Source organism: Sinohyriopsis cumingii, chromosome 19 (assembly GCF_028554795.1).
Source record: "Sinohyriopsis cumingii isolate HCF-2022 chromosome 19, ASM2855479v2, whole genome shotgun sequence".
NCBI classification, from domain to species: domain Eukaryota; kingdom Metazoa; phylum Mollusca; class Bivalvia; order Unionida; family Unionidae; genus Sinohyriopsis; species Sinohyriopsis cumingii.
In genome coordinates this window covers 53714172-53730316 of record NC_142979.1, presented here as the reverse complement: position 1 = coordinate 53730316, position 16145 = coordinate 53714172, and the positions used below count along the sequence as shown (strand labels likewise).

The window sequence follows — 16145 nt, the reverse complement described above, 5'->3', positions numbered from 1 at the left end:
AAAAGCAAAAGGAAAACATAAGGAAAAAAAGGATATGATTGGCTGAAACAGCTGTTGTCCAATACATTAGTACTTCAAACAAACCTGTTTTACATTTACACCATCAGTCTCAATACACAAAATATTAATTTCTATTATAAGAAATTGTTGAAGTTTCTTATGGTAAACTATATATTACCAATGCTTTGATTATCTTCTGTGTTGTTTTATGTTTTTGTCTCTTTAAAAATACAACAGATTTTAGACACATTGTTTCATTCAAAGTAAACAAATTGTACAATAATCCATCCAAAATATTTCTTATAAAGTTGTTGTAGTCAATAGTTTGTGTTGTAACGATTGAGTAGGTGTATTTTAAGTCTTGTCTGTGGATGATAATGTAAGGTTAGGTACTTAAATATTGGTACTTAAATATTAATTCATGAAATTGAAACAACAGATATAATACTAATATTGCCTTTTTTTCACTGGATCCAGAGCTGATTTAATAACTTTAATATATGTGTGTGATATTATGGTCATGTTTGCCTGAGTACCTGTATATTTGAAATCATAGAAGAATAGAAATAAATAATAAATGCAAATTAATATGATCAGGCATTGGAAAATACACAGAAATGTTATTACTTAGCAATTTTAACAGACCATTTAAGTCAGAAATAGCATCATCAGCTGCTTCTTTTTTTTATTGCTGTGAACCTTTTTATTCAGTATGCCTCTTTAATATTTAGCCTCTCTTATCCAAATATTCTGATTTACACTAAAGAATGCCTGATTTACACTAAAGAATGCTTCTAAATGCAAGCAGAAACAAAAGAAGAAAAAATACAATAATCCTTACAAGTAGGCTTTGACATTTAAATGTCAATTGTATAGAGAAACATAAAGTGACATTTTGTGTAATTGTGAAGTGCTACACAATATTGTGAAGTGAAATGAGCAATCAAAGGACAAGACTCAAGGTTTGTAAGAATTATTTATTTTGTTAATAAAGCTAGTACCAGTAAACTGTTTAGTCACAAATCAATGTGCAAAGGATTTAATATTTCACAAGGAGTGAATGTGACACATGTAGGCAGCTATAGTACCTTCATCCTTCCGTCAGATTGATCTGGTAAAAACTTTTATTTCTTGTATAAAATGCTTACCTTGACTGAAAATAAGAAAAGTAGGTGAAAAGGTTTATATATTATATACAGCTAAATACAGGAGAATGGGTATGCCATAGTCAACAGCATATTATCAGTAAGTATATGTATGACAATATGTTAGATAATATGCTGATCAGTATATCAAACAGTAAAGAAATCCAAGCCAAAACAAACCTCATTTTATGTTTAGAATGCATTTTGATAAATTTAAATATTTTATGGAATTTTGCTAAATTTACATATGGAATTTTGCTAAATTTACATATTTTATGCAATTTTGCTAAATTTACATATTTTATGCAATTTTGCTAAATTTACATATTTTATGGAATTTTACTATGATATGCAGCATATTATCACAAAAAATATGCAAGAGTCTCAATTCATATTTTGCACTGTTTACTCGCATATTTATCAGTATGTGAACATTAAATTTAACGACTCAATGATTATATTAGGTCTTATTGCTCATTCTAGGTATAATGAAGTTCAGAAATATTTTCGGGTACAAATGAATGGAAGATAATATTCACCTCAGTACAACAAGCACCCAGCTGGTAACAGCCTAGATCCAGCTGGTCATCTGTTGGAGTGGTAGATCTGGATCTATGCTTTACATTTGAAATCCAAAGGAGAACATAACAGTGTACACCCAGATGTACTGGTATTTTATGTATTAGATCTGGGTTTACATTGACTACTGAGTTTGCCCATAATAGATGGACGTATTTTTAAAATATCCATTATGAATTTGCTTGTAATAGATTGATGTGAATTTCATATACTAGCTTATGTGTTTGCTTATGGTAGATTAACGTGTATTTCAGATACCGGCTTATGAGTTTGCCTTTGATGATGTCAATCCACCAGTTCATGCCTATGCTGTGCTGAAGGTGTACAAGGCCTCAGGACCCAAGGGACAACGGGATCTAACATTTTTAGCCCGATGTTTTCTAAAATTGGTGCTCAATTTCACATGGTAGGAATTGCACATTCACATAATTTTAATAGCTCTAGTGGTCAAAGACCAGAAGAGCTTATATGGTGTTTTTTCATTTATCCTTGTGTGCGTTTAGACAGGTTATCAAAACTCCTAAACAACCTCCATGACAGTCACAAAGTTTGAAACATGTGCCAATTGTTCTACAACTTGCCAATCTCATAGCAACCAAGCAGACATGTCAGTAATTAGGATGATTACATTTGAGATGCTGCAACTGTTCATTGCTTTTTGCATCTATTTCAGATTCTGTAATACAGTGAATTAAGTACAATTTCATTGGTATTTGACAGACTCCTAAAACACATCTTTAATACCAACATTAAAGTTGGATAAATTATGAATATTCATGATATTCTTCCTTTATTAATTCATTTTGTTTTGAACAGTTCAACAGGCTGGTTGAAATTCTTCAAGCAAACAGAACATACTAATTATCAGAATGATTCTGATTTCTTAAATTTGATGCATGTCTTCTGAACAATTTTTTTAATATAAATATAGTTTTACAGAACAAAACATTAATTGTAATGAACAGATTTTAAGTTGACAGTTTCATTGAAATGATAATTCAGAAATCCATGCTAGGTAAATACACTGAAAAAATTAAACTTTCCTAAAGTAAGTTCTCTGAGTCATCAAATATGACAGTTTATTTTTGAAAAAGCAATTATTAATAATGAAATCAGACATTATAGAGAAACTGCATAAGTCACTCTGCAAACACAGTTTTATGGGATAATTAATCATCTCAGTTAAAAATATTCTGCATGTCATGTCACTGCAAGTTTTTACACTTGTTTAACTAGTGAGCATAAAAGAGATTTTACTTTTATGTTTATGATCTGTTGAAGATTTAAGATTGTTGACAAGGTCTTGAAGCTACTGATATTCCTTACACATCTCAGTGGGTGATGCCATTTTTGATGAACACAATAGATGTTGGCTGCAAAGCATATTACCATTGTTCTTCAGTAGTGTAATTAAGTGAATCAATGGCAAGCTTGTTTAACTTGTTGTTCTGACTCCCGGTCAAAAATTAAGTAACAGAAAGAAGTGATACCAACAGTTTAGGTAAACTCAACAAACTGATATTTCTCTCCAATACAGAATGAAAATTCAAGAAACACAATATTAGGAATTAAATTCCAAATAATCCTAAATGCCATATCACATGCCCAGAAGTGCATAATGTTCAGAATGAATTCAATAGTCTTGAATGCCCCATAGTGATGCAATCCAGAATGTCTTTGAATGAGTTCAAAATAATATGTTAATCCAAAGTCAGTGAGCACTTAGTAGTTTCACTAAATAATTGAAATAATTCCTCTAAAATCACAGCACATGTTTAAAGGATTGCCACAGACTGATCTTAAAACAGGAATGAAGTATTTATTTATCAAATCCCCTATTTATACATTTTCACTTGCCCTATAACAAATTAGAATGTGAACATTTCCTAAGAAAAATCTAGTCTAACTGTAAACAAGAATGATCTTTGAGTCTTGCTATCTAAACAGGTTGTTTACAACTTAAAATCGTGTACTAAAGTTGACTAAATTATGTAAACATAATGTTTATGACTTACAACCAAGGACAAAAATTAAGAACACAATATAAATTAAAATATATTAACTCAGATCAAGATGTAAAGAAACTCTGGGCCTTCATGTACACTGCATGAAAGTTACAAATAAATGTTAGGGACTAAATGAGGTTTTAAGTATTGGTGAGTCAGTCTAAAATAAAACAGTACAAAATGTACCAGGTTTGACCACTGCCCAATGACCAATTCCTGTCTAAAACACAATATTTAACATGTTGCTGATCTAATTGGCTCCCTAGGCATCAGTAATGAAAATTGTCTTGAGGCTAACTTCCCATGTACTGAAATGGAATTTTAATTAAACAAAAGTGCCATAAAAACATAATTGAAAATGGTGCTAGCTTGACTTCTTTGAAATCTTATTATAACTACTAGTTTTCCTGAACAGATAATTTTTTTGTCAAAAAGAGTTCTGCATTAACTTACTTTTAACGACATGTAGATAGTTGTGAAGTAAAACAATTTCTGTCTGTTATCCAACATGGTCAACATGTGGTCATCTTATGAATCTTATTGCCAGTTTCTCTTAATATTTGGTCATTTGGACCTGCGGTTTCTAACAAGATTTATTAAAATACAGATTTATAGTTGGTCTTAAAGGAAAAGTGAGCCAGTATGACCTCCTTATGTGACTCCTGAATGGATAGCTGCATTCAGCTGGCGTTTACTTTAACATATTTCCTTCAAATAATTTGTTTTTCTCCATTTAATTCTAGTCTAACATCCATGCAGGATGCCAAATTATCAGTATGTAGTTGTCACTAAACAGTAGTAAAAGTATCGAGCTGGTCCTGAATGAAAATGGTGCTGATCTGATCACATTCATGGCAGGCATATCTAAAGCTTGTTATCACTGGTCTCAGGCATGACTAATTATAATTTAGCTTTCTCTGAAAGAAAACATGCATTATGTGATTGATCTCAAATGAAAACTTTGCAGATCAGATCACCAACATGTTCATGCACTTTTAAGTTTGAAAACCAGGCCTACTTGACCTTGGAGTAAAAGGTTACTGCTTGCACTTCTGTACATACACAAATAATATGTCCATACCTTGTATATTTTTATCATTAAATAAAGGCCAGTTAGCACAATGACAAAAGACTTTATGGTCAGAGATCTCAACAAAGTGTTTTTATTGATGATTGCTTTTGTGAACATGATCACACACATGAAGGGATTTTTAGGAATTTTTAGCTGTACAGGTCATAGACCAGAAGAGCTTATGGGATAGTCAGTTTTCTGTTGACCATTGTCTGTCATCCATTTATCCATTAGCACAACTTTGTTATCACTGTTCCCCCATAACTCTTTAGCTACTACAGCTGTTGTGCAGTTTCACTATTGCTGAGTGCTATCATATCAGTTACTGAGACTACTGAGGCTGGTTCCTAGGATGTATACTGGAGCATCATCAAGGCTGACTACAGAAACTGACAATGAAAACATGGTTACATTTATATTCATTATTTCATTAGTTTTTGCTGGCTTTCAATGAAATAAAAAAAACAGCTTACCTTGTATAGTGTTTGTTATTCATATATTTCCAGTATATATTACAAAGCTGAGAGTAGTGGTACCTCTGAAAACTGTCATTATCCACACATAAATGATGATGTATATTCCAAAATATGCCCACATCTCCATGATGCTGATTTTATACCATTTCATCCTCAGGTCTTGCTTTTGGTTCCCCATTTTCTTGACATAATCGTTTGTTTCTTTCGCAAGCTTTTCCACCAGGCATTCAGGAAAAAACTTGAGAAAAAAATCGTTCTCATTGCTTAGTCCAAGCTTGATCGTTGAACCAACATGAGAATCAAAATCATTGATCTCGAACACAGCGAGGTCTTAACTCCATTGTGCAAGTGGGACTATGTCCTCCTCGTCTTCTGATTAAAAATCACTTGCTTCCAGTGTTGAAACTGGACTAATATCAATATCTGATCCATTTTCTAAGAATGATCCATTAAACTCTTCGATATTGCTTGCACTGAACCCTTTAAAGTTGCTCATATCTGAATCGGAATCCATGTTTGCTTATCTTGACTACATGTGTTTCATAAAGTGCAGAGAAGCCCTGGACAGTGCATCTAAATTTAACCTCTCAGCTTTCACACTTGTATCAAAATGTTGAGTAAACAGTCCTCTCATTGGTTATGATAATGAAAAATTTGTAAACTTCAGTACTTTCAACTTTCAACCAATCAATGCTTGGTTAACATAGCAGTCATGTCTGCATAGATGCGACATGGGGGTTTCGAATACTGCTGAATTATACACACATAAACGACGATGGGATATTAAACTAGGCTTATCGACACTACATATATGTGTCAGTGGGGTTCAGGAGCTATTCACAGGTGACGCTCAGATGCGGTACTCATAGCTAAAGATTTAAACTACTTGAAGAATTGCCTTGAAACTTAAGTCACTCATTCATCCCAAGGTCTAATTGCTCTTAAATGAAAATGGTGCTCCTCAAACATCCACAATGGCCATCTTGAAAATCTTGCTACAACTACTCCTACTGAAAGGGATGATCATATACAAAATGGGGTTTTTACTAAAGGATTTCTTATGAAGTCAGGGTGGTCAAAATTGACAGTGTTAACAATCCTACACCCAGTATGGCCACCAAGACATCTTGTGTTGCTGGTCCTAAATGGAAATGGTGTTGATCTGAAATCCAAAATGACCACTATGTTAAAAGTGTTTGCAGAGTTGGTGAGTGCTCATGTGCTTCTTTGACAAGATGACTGCATATGGGACCATTCATCTGTGTTTGTACTGACATAGTTGAATAACAGTTGTTTATTGCACTTGCTTAAATAATTAACAACTTCAGCTGGCAGTGCAAGTCCACTTGAGTCAAAATACAACAATGTTGAGGTGTTGCCATTTATTTGACCCAGTAATTGCCAGGGCATGTTGATAAATCCAGATTGATGATTCTGATTTCACATGTGCTTGACACCATCAATGCAAGTTCATCTTGCATTTAAACACCACAAAAATGTTGATTTTTCCAGTCTTCAGTAAAACAAGAGTGGTCACTAGGCGCTTGAAAAGCTTCATTACCATGAATGGCATGCTCTTCTGTGCCTTGATAATCAAAGACCTCTGCCTGATTATATTTGTTGACTCATGCCTGGTAATCAAAGGCCTCCTACATTTTTTGATGTTCTGACAACCTCTTACACTGCAGCTTTTGTAACTTCTGGAGCACCTGCTTCCAACAGTGCTGGAATCACTGCAAGGAATGGAAATATTCCACCAGTCTTGTACATTTGAGTCACCTCTGACTTGGATAATTTTAATGTTACTGAGTCATTATTGTGCTTGGTCACATTAAGCTGAGTGAACTGTGTCTTGGTCAACCACGTGGGGACATTTCCACACAATTTTGTGGGAGAAAGTTTTAGTGTGACCCTACAATTATTTTGATTGTGCATTTTATTTTCACAACTTGATTTTCACTAATGCCTTGACCTTTTCATTACGGCACAACATCAGATCTGGATGTTACTTTGCAACTTTGTAAGGCAGTACACTACAGGATCATACAGGGATATCTTTCACATGAGTATAAATGCATAATGTATGGTTAATATTAGGAAAAGTTCATCCTTTGAATATAGCAGCCATTGTGCTCCTACAGGGTTAAATAGGAGTGGTCATACTTGTCAGCTTTTCAAAAGCCAAGTAGGGAGACTGTATAAGAAAATAGGGAGATTGGGACTTAAACTCAGGAGGTTTTTTTTGCGGCAGTTTTTAAGCCTCTTTTCACTAAATATTGAGCTGCTGCCCTTGTGGTTAGAGCGTCCACCTCAGGTGCTTAACCCTTTAAGCCCCGATCCCGTCTGTAGGCGTGATCCGGTTTCTGCATTCAATGGCCGATCCCACCTGTAGTCGTGATTTTTTTACTGCATTCAATGGCCGATCCCGTCTCCAAGCGTGATGAATGTGTGTTAGATTCAACGTCTCTGATTGGTTAGAAATGGGTTTATTCCAAGAACTAACAACTATTAAACCAATCAGAAATGATTTTACTTTCATTTGCGGAAATTTGAATTGTTCAGAAGCTAAGGGCTCCTGTTTTGAAAGTGGTTTAACTACACGTGTTCTGGTCATGAAAAATCGTAAATGATGGCGGACGTAAGAGTGATTTTTGATGAGAGCAAAAATGAGGAGTTTCTTGGGTTTGATCTTGAAAATACTGAGCAAGCTGAGGAAAGATATGTTCGGCAGTTGGATATTTTGTGAGATTTCGATTCGGACATAGAAGTTTCTGAGACTGAATCGTCCGAAGATGAGGATGCTGACAGCGATGATGATCGAGTTCTTGCGGATAAACGTTGCACATAATTTTGTAAATTCTGTATAAATAAGTCGTGAAAGACTTGGACAAATAGGGAAAAAAAATACATCACTGTGTAGACAAATTTATTTGCAATAAATGGTGAAACTTTCTTGGATTTTAATTGGATATAAGCAGAGAAATTAAGGTAAGAGTGAATGCATGTGCACGATGTTTACAAAATTTTTCAAACAGGTAAAAACTCTGGGGTACACGCAGCTAGACACAGCTTAGCGCTGCTGGGGCATAGCAGCAGTGATACTGATAACGGGTCTGGGGCTGAATGAGTTAAGGTCACAGGTTCAAACACTGGCCAAAGACTTAAAAAATGGTACTAATAGCTGCCTCATTAGGTGTTCTGCATTTAGAGGTTACTGTTGGGACTGGTTGGCCTGGTGTCAGGATAATGTGACTGGGTGGAACTCCATGCTGTAGGTCTGCAGCTTGATGCCCCAGTGCTAGACATCACTATAAACTGCCACACTACAGACATCATAACAATATGACTGAAAAATAGTTGAAGTTACGTTAAAATCCAAATCACACACACTAAATATTGACAGATTTTCTGGTTCCAATGCACATGAAATTACCAAAGGACGTGCCATTTCTCCCAGTGATGCTCCTAATTTTCCCCCAGGACTTGCCCTCTTTTCGTATTCTGTGCAGCTGTGGCCTAGTCATAAGTAAAAAAAAACAAGAAATCCAGTGTGACTAATGATCAGTTAATCCCCATCATTGCAAATTATCTTGTGAAAATGACTGGCCCTCTGGCTTAATTCTAAGAAACCATGTTCTGCAGTGTGTGTTTATATAAGAACATGCAACTGATTGGCAAATAAATGATGCCCTATTGTATTGTAACTTGCAGTGTCCAAATACGCAGTCTCAAGCTACTGTATATGTGGCAACTATATTCTGCATATTTTATATTCCACCTTATTTCCTTATTCTCAACTAAAAAGGCATTTAACATTGTTTGCCATATAACACATTTATTCTGAATTAGTTTATTGAGGGCTTATAGGCTGCATGGTATGTTTCTTCATTCCTTTTTTTATATTAAATGATGGTAATTAATGTTTATATATATTTAGTACAGTAATGCCAGGTGTTCATTCGTGTAAGTTTCTTTGGTGGGAATGGAGAGGCTACAGCATTCACAATGATCAGTTTTGGGATTGAAACTAATTGCTGATAATTTTATTGTTGTGGTTTAAGTTTTGTTGTGGACTATTTTCTGATTTTTTTTTAGGGTTAAACAAATTAATAAATTGATACTAACAATGTTTAAACTTAACATTCTATTTGCTGAAGAAAAAAATTCTACGTAGTGACATTTATTTCATCACAACATTATGGTGATAAAATAGAATATGGCGTCTGTTGGTTACATAAGATTTATCTATTTATGTAGGATTTTTTTTTAGGAGAAATGAAAATCAACAGAAATAACGTAATAGTTGGGAGTTCTGTGCCAAAATTGAAAGATACTTAGAAATTGGGAGGTTGGCATGGAATGACCCCAAAAATTAGTATGGGATAGGTTGAATGCTCATATGATGTCTTGTTGGTCCTAATTGAGAAAATGGTGGATGTCCAGTATATTGAACAGATAGTTGTATCATCATGTGGTTTTCATTAAAAGAAACTTTATGATATCTGGTTGGTCCTAAATGAAAATGATGCCTTTGAGATATGATATCTGATTGGTCCTAAATGAATATGATGCCTTTGAGACATGCCCATGGATATCCAGCTTTGCAGTAAACAAATTTGAAATTGCCTATACAATTTATCAAGTAGGTTGCCTGTAGTTACTAAACAAAACTCATTATCAGATATTGCATGTAAGTTTAAAAGAAGAGATGAAACATCACTGGCAGTGGATAGTTGAAAGGTCAGAGGTCAAGGTCACATCAGTAGTGTGCTACCTGAAACCAGATGAGAGTAAATTTAAAGATTTAAAAAAAATTATTCATTAAGAATTCAAGCCTTTAGAGTTGAAATTATGAGCTACCTTTTTCTAAAGGAACACTATGTAAAATGACAAATAACACTGCTTTTAAAGTGCTCATCATAAACAGTGAATGAAGTTTGCATAATCATGGTTGAGATATTTTATAAATCTATTTCATATGAAATAAAGCTGTAACATTTTGAGCTGTAGTGCATATTGTAGTTGAGTCATATTATGGCTACCAGGGCTGTAAACATGTTTGCCTTTTTTGGAGTTGCTCATGGTGATCACCGAGAATATTATTCTTTAAAATGTTTCTTAAGCTTCAGTAATCATTTATTGAAGAACAATGGATTTTATCATTTTATTCAGTCTTTGATTATACAGCATTCATGAGACATCATGTTAGGTTAACAAGACTAAAGTTTAATACCCTATAGTTATTGGATTTGATTCAAACAGATTTCTTTCTGTTCTAATAACTCTAGTTCACAATGACATGTGGGTTATATAGGTGCTCTAGTTAGGTTTATAAATGAGATTTGTAGTTGAGTGCTTCTGTAATTATATCACAATTTTGTTATTTTAGGTGGGTAAACAGGAAGGATGTTGAAGGCAAAAACATTTTCTCAGGAGGATTTTTAGGACTAGACAACATAGGGCTGTTTGACCGCTCTAAACCACTGCCATCAGGAGGTTTTCTTGCACAGGTCATACATATTTCTGTTATATTTTTATGTGCAATTTGTTTCATTCCTGATATCATGCAGATGCATTTATCGGGTGTAATTCTTATATTCTTGGTAAAATTGATTTTTCTATTTATTTTATGTTTTGGTTTAATAAAAACAAAGTGGTAAGACATTGTCATAAACTAGTTTACTTAAAAGATGAGTAAAAATAATTTTGCTTGAAAATTAGGTGATTATTATATATTTTCTGGTTATCAGCCAGATAATAGGAATGTACTAATCAGGGTGACAGTGTACCGTGGAAATTTGCGATGAAATAGGAAAGTCCTAATCATGGTGACAGTGTACCATGGAAATTTGCAATGAAATAGGAAAGTCCTAATCAGGGTGACAGTGTACCATGGAAATTTGCAAAGAAATATGAAAGTCTTAATCAGGGTGGCAGTGTACCGTGGAAATTTGCAATGAAATAGGAAAGTCCTAATCAGGGTGACAGTGTACTGTGGATATTTGCGATGAAATAGGAAAGTACTTATCAGGATAACAGTGAACCATGGAAAATTGTATTTAAAAAAATCATGTTTCATGAATCTTTGTTCTTTATCTGGAAACCTTTTCTTTGTATCTTGTGTTTTCTTTTAAATTGTGCAATGCAAGGGCTGGAACTTGCATTCCTCGTGTTCATTCATTTGAGCAGGATCTTTTTCCATCTTCTATCCTTTAATTTCAACATATTAGCAAAAAATGAAATTTTTTAATCAGTTCTTTGTTCCTGTAAAAGGTATTTATTGACTAATTGGATATGAATCCCATGATGTTTTTAGCAATGACAATGTGTCCATTCTCTTTCAACAAATGTAGTTTGTTTGGTTTGGGTTGGTGAGTTTAGTGCCATTTTTCAGCACATGATAGGCTTTACATGGTGGCCAGTATTGATGGTAGAGGAAGAACCTGGGAGAACCCCAGGAAGAACCATTGACCCACAGGAAGATACTGGTAAGCTTTCTTTCATGTCCACATTGGCCGAGTTGAGACTAAAATGTTGGAGAACAGAGGCAAGATGTCAGTGGTCTTTAAAGGCAAACACCTGAGACTACTCGGACACCTAGAACTCCAAAATATAGTTTGTATTACTAATGCTAGTAATAATCTGCAGGGTTTACAAAATTTACAGAGAGTATAGATCCACTGGCCTTTCAAATTTATTTTATGTAAAGGGAGACAACTTACTTGTATCAGTGATTACACCACACTATGCCAGTTGCAGGTGAAGTGTCACAAGCAGCAGGTGCCCCTTTACATCGTTTTCATAGACATGATGAAGGCATTTGACCTGGTCAGTCAGAGCAGACTCTTCAGGCTTCTGCAGAAGGTCAGCTGCCCCCCACGACTGTTCACAGTCATCACATCGTTCCACGAGAACATGCACACCACAGTGTGCTTCAGTGGCACAACATTAGAGGCCTTCCCAGTTAGCAACGGAGTGAAGCAAGGCTGCATCCTTGCACCAACACTCTTTGCCATCTTCTTCTCCATGCTTCTCTAGTACATCTTCAAGGACTGCAACGAGGGAGTGTACATCCATACCAGGGCTGATGGCAAGCTATTCAACATCATCTGTCCAAGACTAAATTCACAGAGGTCCTCATTTGTGACTTGCTCTTTGCCGATGATGCAGCCTTGACATCACACATGGAAGATGGACTGCAGCAGCTGGTATGCTACCTCTTCCATGCCTGTAAGGAGTTTGGACTGATCATCAGTTTGAAGAAAATAAACATCATGGCACAGGATGCAGAATCAACTCCCTCCATCACCATCGATGGGTATAACTTGGAAGTTGTTGAGTACTTCACATACCTTGGGTCCATGATGTCCACCTCACTCTCCTTTAATTCTGAGGTGAACGGCAGGATTGCCAGACTGAACCAAAGGGTCTGCAACAACCACAACCTCACTGGGAAGACCTAACTGCACATCCACCAGGCCTGTGTGCTCAGCAACCTCCTCTACAGCAGCAAGACATGGACCACCTATGCAAGACACGAGAGGAAACTCAACATATTCGACCTGAGATGACTGTGGTGCATTCGGGACATCCAGTGGCAGGACAAAGTACCCAACGCCAAGGTTCTGGAACATGAACAGCATGTTCTTCATTCTTGGCAAGAGGAGCCTTTGCTGGCTCAGCCACATCAAGAGAATGGGCCCAGGCTGCATTCCCAAGGACCTGCTATACAGGGAGCTAGCAAAAGGCACACGACTGACTGGACAGCCATGTCTGCATTACAAAGATGTCTGCAAGAAGGACATGAAGAGAGCCAACATCAACATCTACGACTGGGAGATTTGCTAATGACCACTTCACCTGTCGCCTAGCAATCAGACAGGGTGTTCAAAAAGTCAAGGAAGATAGGAATATAAGGCATGCTGAAAAGAGAGGCAGGAAGAAGGCAAAAAAACAACTTACTCTGAAGCTACACCATTGTCTTCTGTAGATGGATGGATGCCAAGAGACCATATAGTAATCTCTCTTGGATATTGTTCCAATGATGCAGTAAAAATAGAAAATACTTGTAAAAGGCAATCACTGCAGTATTTCCCCAGATAATGCTTTTAACAGTGATAAAACATTTCTAGTAATGCATAAAAATTTTTTTAATATAATAAATAATAAAAATAAAGATTACTATTAGCAGTCTGTTTACAGTTGTTAAAATAACAATATATTTGGAGTTATGTTTTTCCATTTGATCTTGTATAAATTGGTTTTACTCCAACATTCCTAGCTATCAGTGTTTTTGATACTTTGATTGGTTTTGGACCTCAACCAGTTGTATGGCAGTCGGATCTTGTTTATTGGACACATTGCAACTGAAAATCATATAATGTGTCAATTTAAATGGATTTTAATTTATGAAGGACTCGTATACAGTTATTCCCTATATGTGGCAGTGAATAAAATGTATTGTTGGATAATTGACAGTAAGATAAATGAGACTAGATTGTAATGGGTATTGTATCTGATAAATGGGACTAGATTGTAATGAGTATAGTGTCAGATAAATGAGACTCGATTGTAACGGGTATGGTGTCAGATAAAGCAGACTAGATTGTAATGGGTATAGTGTCAGATAAATGAGACTAGATTGTAATGAGTATAGTGTCAGATAAATGAGACTAGATTGTAATGGGTATAATGTCAGATAAAAGAGACTAGATTATAATGGGTATAGTGTCAAATAAAAGAGACTAGATTATAATGAGTATAGTGTCAGATAAAGGAGACAATTGAAATGAATATAGTGTCAGATAAAGGAGACTAGATTGTAATGGGTATGGTATATAAATGAGACTAGATTATAATGGGTATAGTGTCAGATAAATGAGATTTGATTGTAATAGGTATAGTGTCAGATAAAGGAGACTAGATTGAAATGAGTATAGTGTCAGATAAAGAAGACTTAATAAAAATTGCATATTTTGTCATGTTAATGAAACTGTTGTAATTTCTGTTGTGTCAGATATTTAAAACTTTATTGTAGTTGTGTATTGTGTCAGGTCAGTGAGACCTGATTGTAACTATATACTGTATTATTTAAATGATCTTGATTTCAATTGTGTATTGTTATTTCAGGCAGATGCTACGGCCTGGATGGGATTATTCTGCTGTATAATGCTGGAAATAAGCCTTATTTTGGCTCGGAGGGACCTTATCTATGAGGATATGGCCAGCAAATTTTTTGAGCATTTTGTCACCATCTGTGATGCAATGAACAGTGTGGATGGAGTTGGTAAGCACACATACAAATTTAGAGACAATTCTATTAATATGTGCTTTCTTTTTTACATTTATCAACATAACATTAAATTTGAATAAAGGCAGTCTTTTGAACAATAATTTTAAATGACGAACTGTTCCCAAAAGTCATTGAATGTTTTAAATTGAATATTTTTGGTCTGTCACATGTCCTAACAACAATGGTTATTTAATCATTGTATTTTATGAGCACTTAATAATCGTCATCTGACAGATGATATTATTATACATGGCTTAGAGCCTTCAGTTGAGATTATACAAGTTTACATATAAAGCCCATAATTGAACTTAAGATAACTTATTGAGTTTTGGGATCATTCTTTTAGTTTCTTTTCATTTTTAATTTAAAAATCAATGATAGTTGCCCAGATATTACTGCACAAGAAGGTGTGTGAATTATCAGTTTGGTTCCCTGTATGAAAAGCATGAGTCTTCTGAAGCAGAGAATCAGTCTTGATATCTCGTAGCATACTCACAAAATCTTGTGATAACAGAGCAATGCATGAATAATATTATAGAAAAGATTTTATTACCTTTCGTAACTTTTTCTTTAAATACATATCAGTTAATTATCATGTAGGTATTAAATTCCTAGAATGATATCCATTGAGAATATAATTTTATTTACACTGCACATAGTAAAAACATTTATAGTTTCTCACACCCACAAAGCATTTGTGTGACAGCAATATTATTCCAATAGCAATGTTAGATTTTGTTACCAAATGTATCACACTAAGGTTTTTTATTTATACCAATAACTCTAAAACTTTTACAAGAACAAATGTTTTGCTTGTTCATTACATTTGTCTTGAGAAATTGAAGTCAATATTATCAGAATTAGGTTGTTGTGACCTACACAACCTTAACAGTTGCACAATTACCTTATCTTTGGCTCTGTACCCTGCCTGAAGTGACTTTATAATGGAGAATTATAGCCAATTTTCAGTCATTTGAGCTGTTCAGTCATTTTTACACATTTGTGATATTTTTTACATAGACTTATTTTAATTAAATTGTATTAACATAATTAATCAAAACCCACTTATTTAGATATAGCAGTGAAATATTTGAAAACATACTTGTACAGACAAGTTGATGAACAGATTAGATTTTCACGCCATTATAAAATTTCTTATTTTTGATACATTGTTTGCACATATCTGTAAGGCAAAGTGAATGTATGGCTATAGCCATTGAATCTATTGTGTATCATGTATCCATCAACAATTGTTTTTTCATACTTCTCGGAAACCACCAGAATCAGTAGTGACCAAACTTTTCCATGAGCATCCTTGCATGAATGGCTTTTATATTTAACGATTTTGTAACAAAAACTTTGAAGAGAGTTTGACCAAATTTTACAGCATGCATCCTGCAAGAAGACCTTTCAGTTTTTCAAGAATGATAAAGATTTCTCTACAGCAGTAATCACTGAAAGATAAAATGGTTTTGCAGAGTGGTTCTAGATCTTGCTTATGTACTTTGTGGTCTTGTTTGTATTGGGTCATATACTTTGTGGTCTTGTTTGTGTTGGGTCATGTACTTTGTGGTC

The 16145-nt window shown here is 34.7% G+C and overlaps 1 protein-coding gene across 1 annotated transcript in view; it reads left to right on the top strand.

Moving 5' to 3' along the window:
- Positions 1-16145, top strand: part of LOC149775720 (uncharacterized) — a 149621-nt gene that overhangs the window by 95142 nt on the left and 38334 nt on the right. Inside the window, exons 11-13 of the mRNA XM_089944021.1 lie at positions 1979-2130; positions 10668-10788; positions 14408-14564. Coding sequence (XP_089800147.1) covers positions 1979-2130; positions 10668-10788; positions 14408-14564 — 430 coding nt within the window. The remainder of the gene's footprint in view (positions 1-1978; positions 2131-10667; positions 10789-14407; positions 14565-16145) is intronic.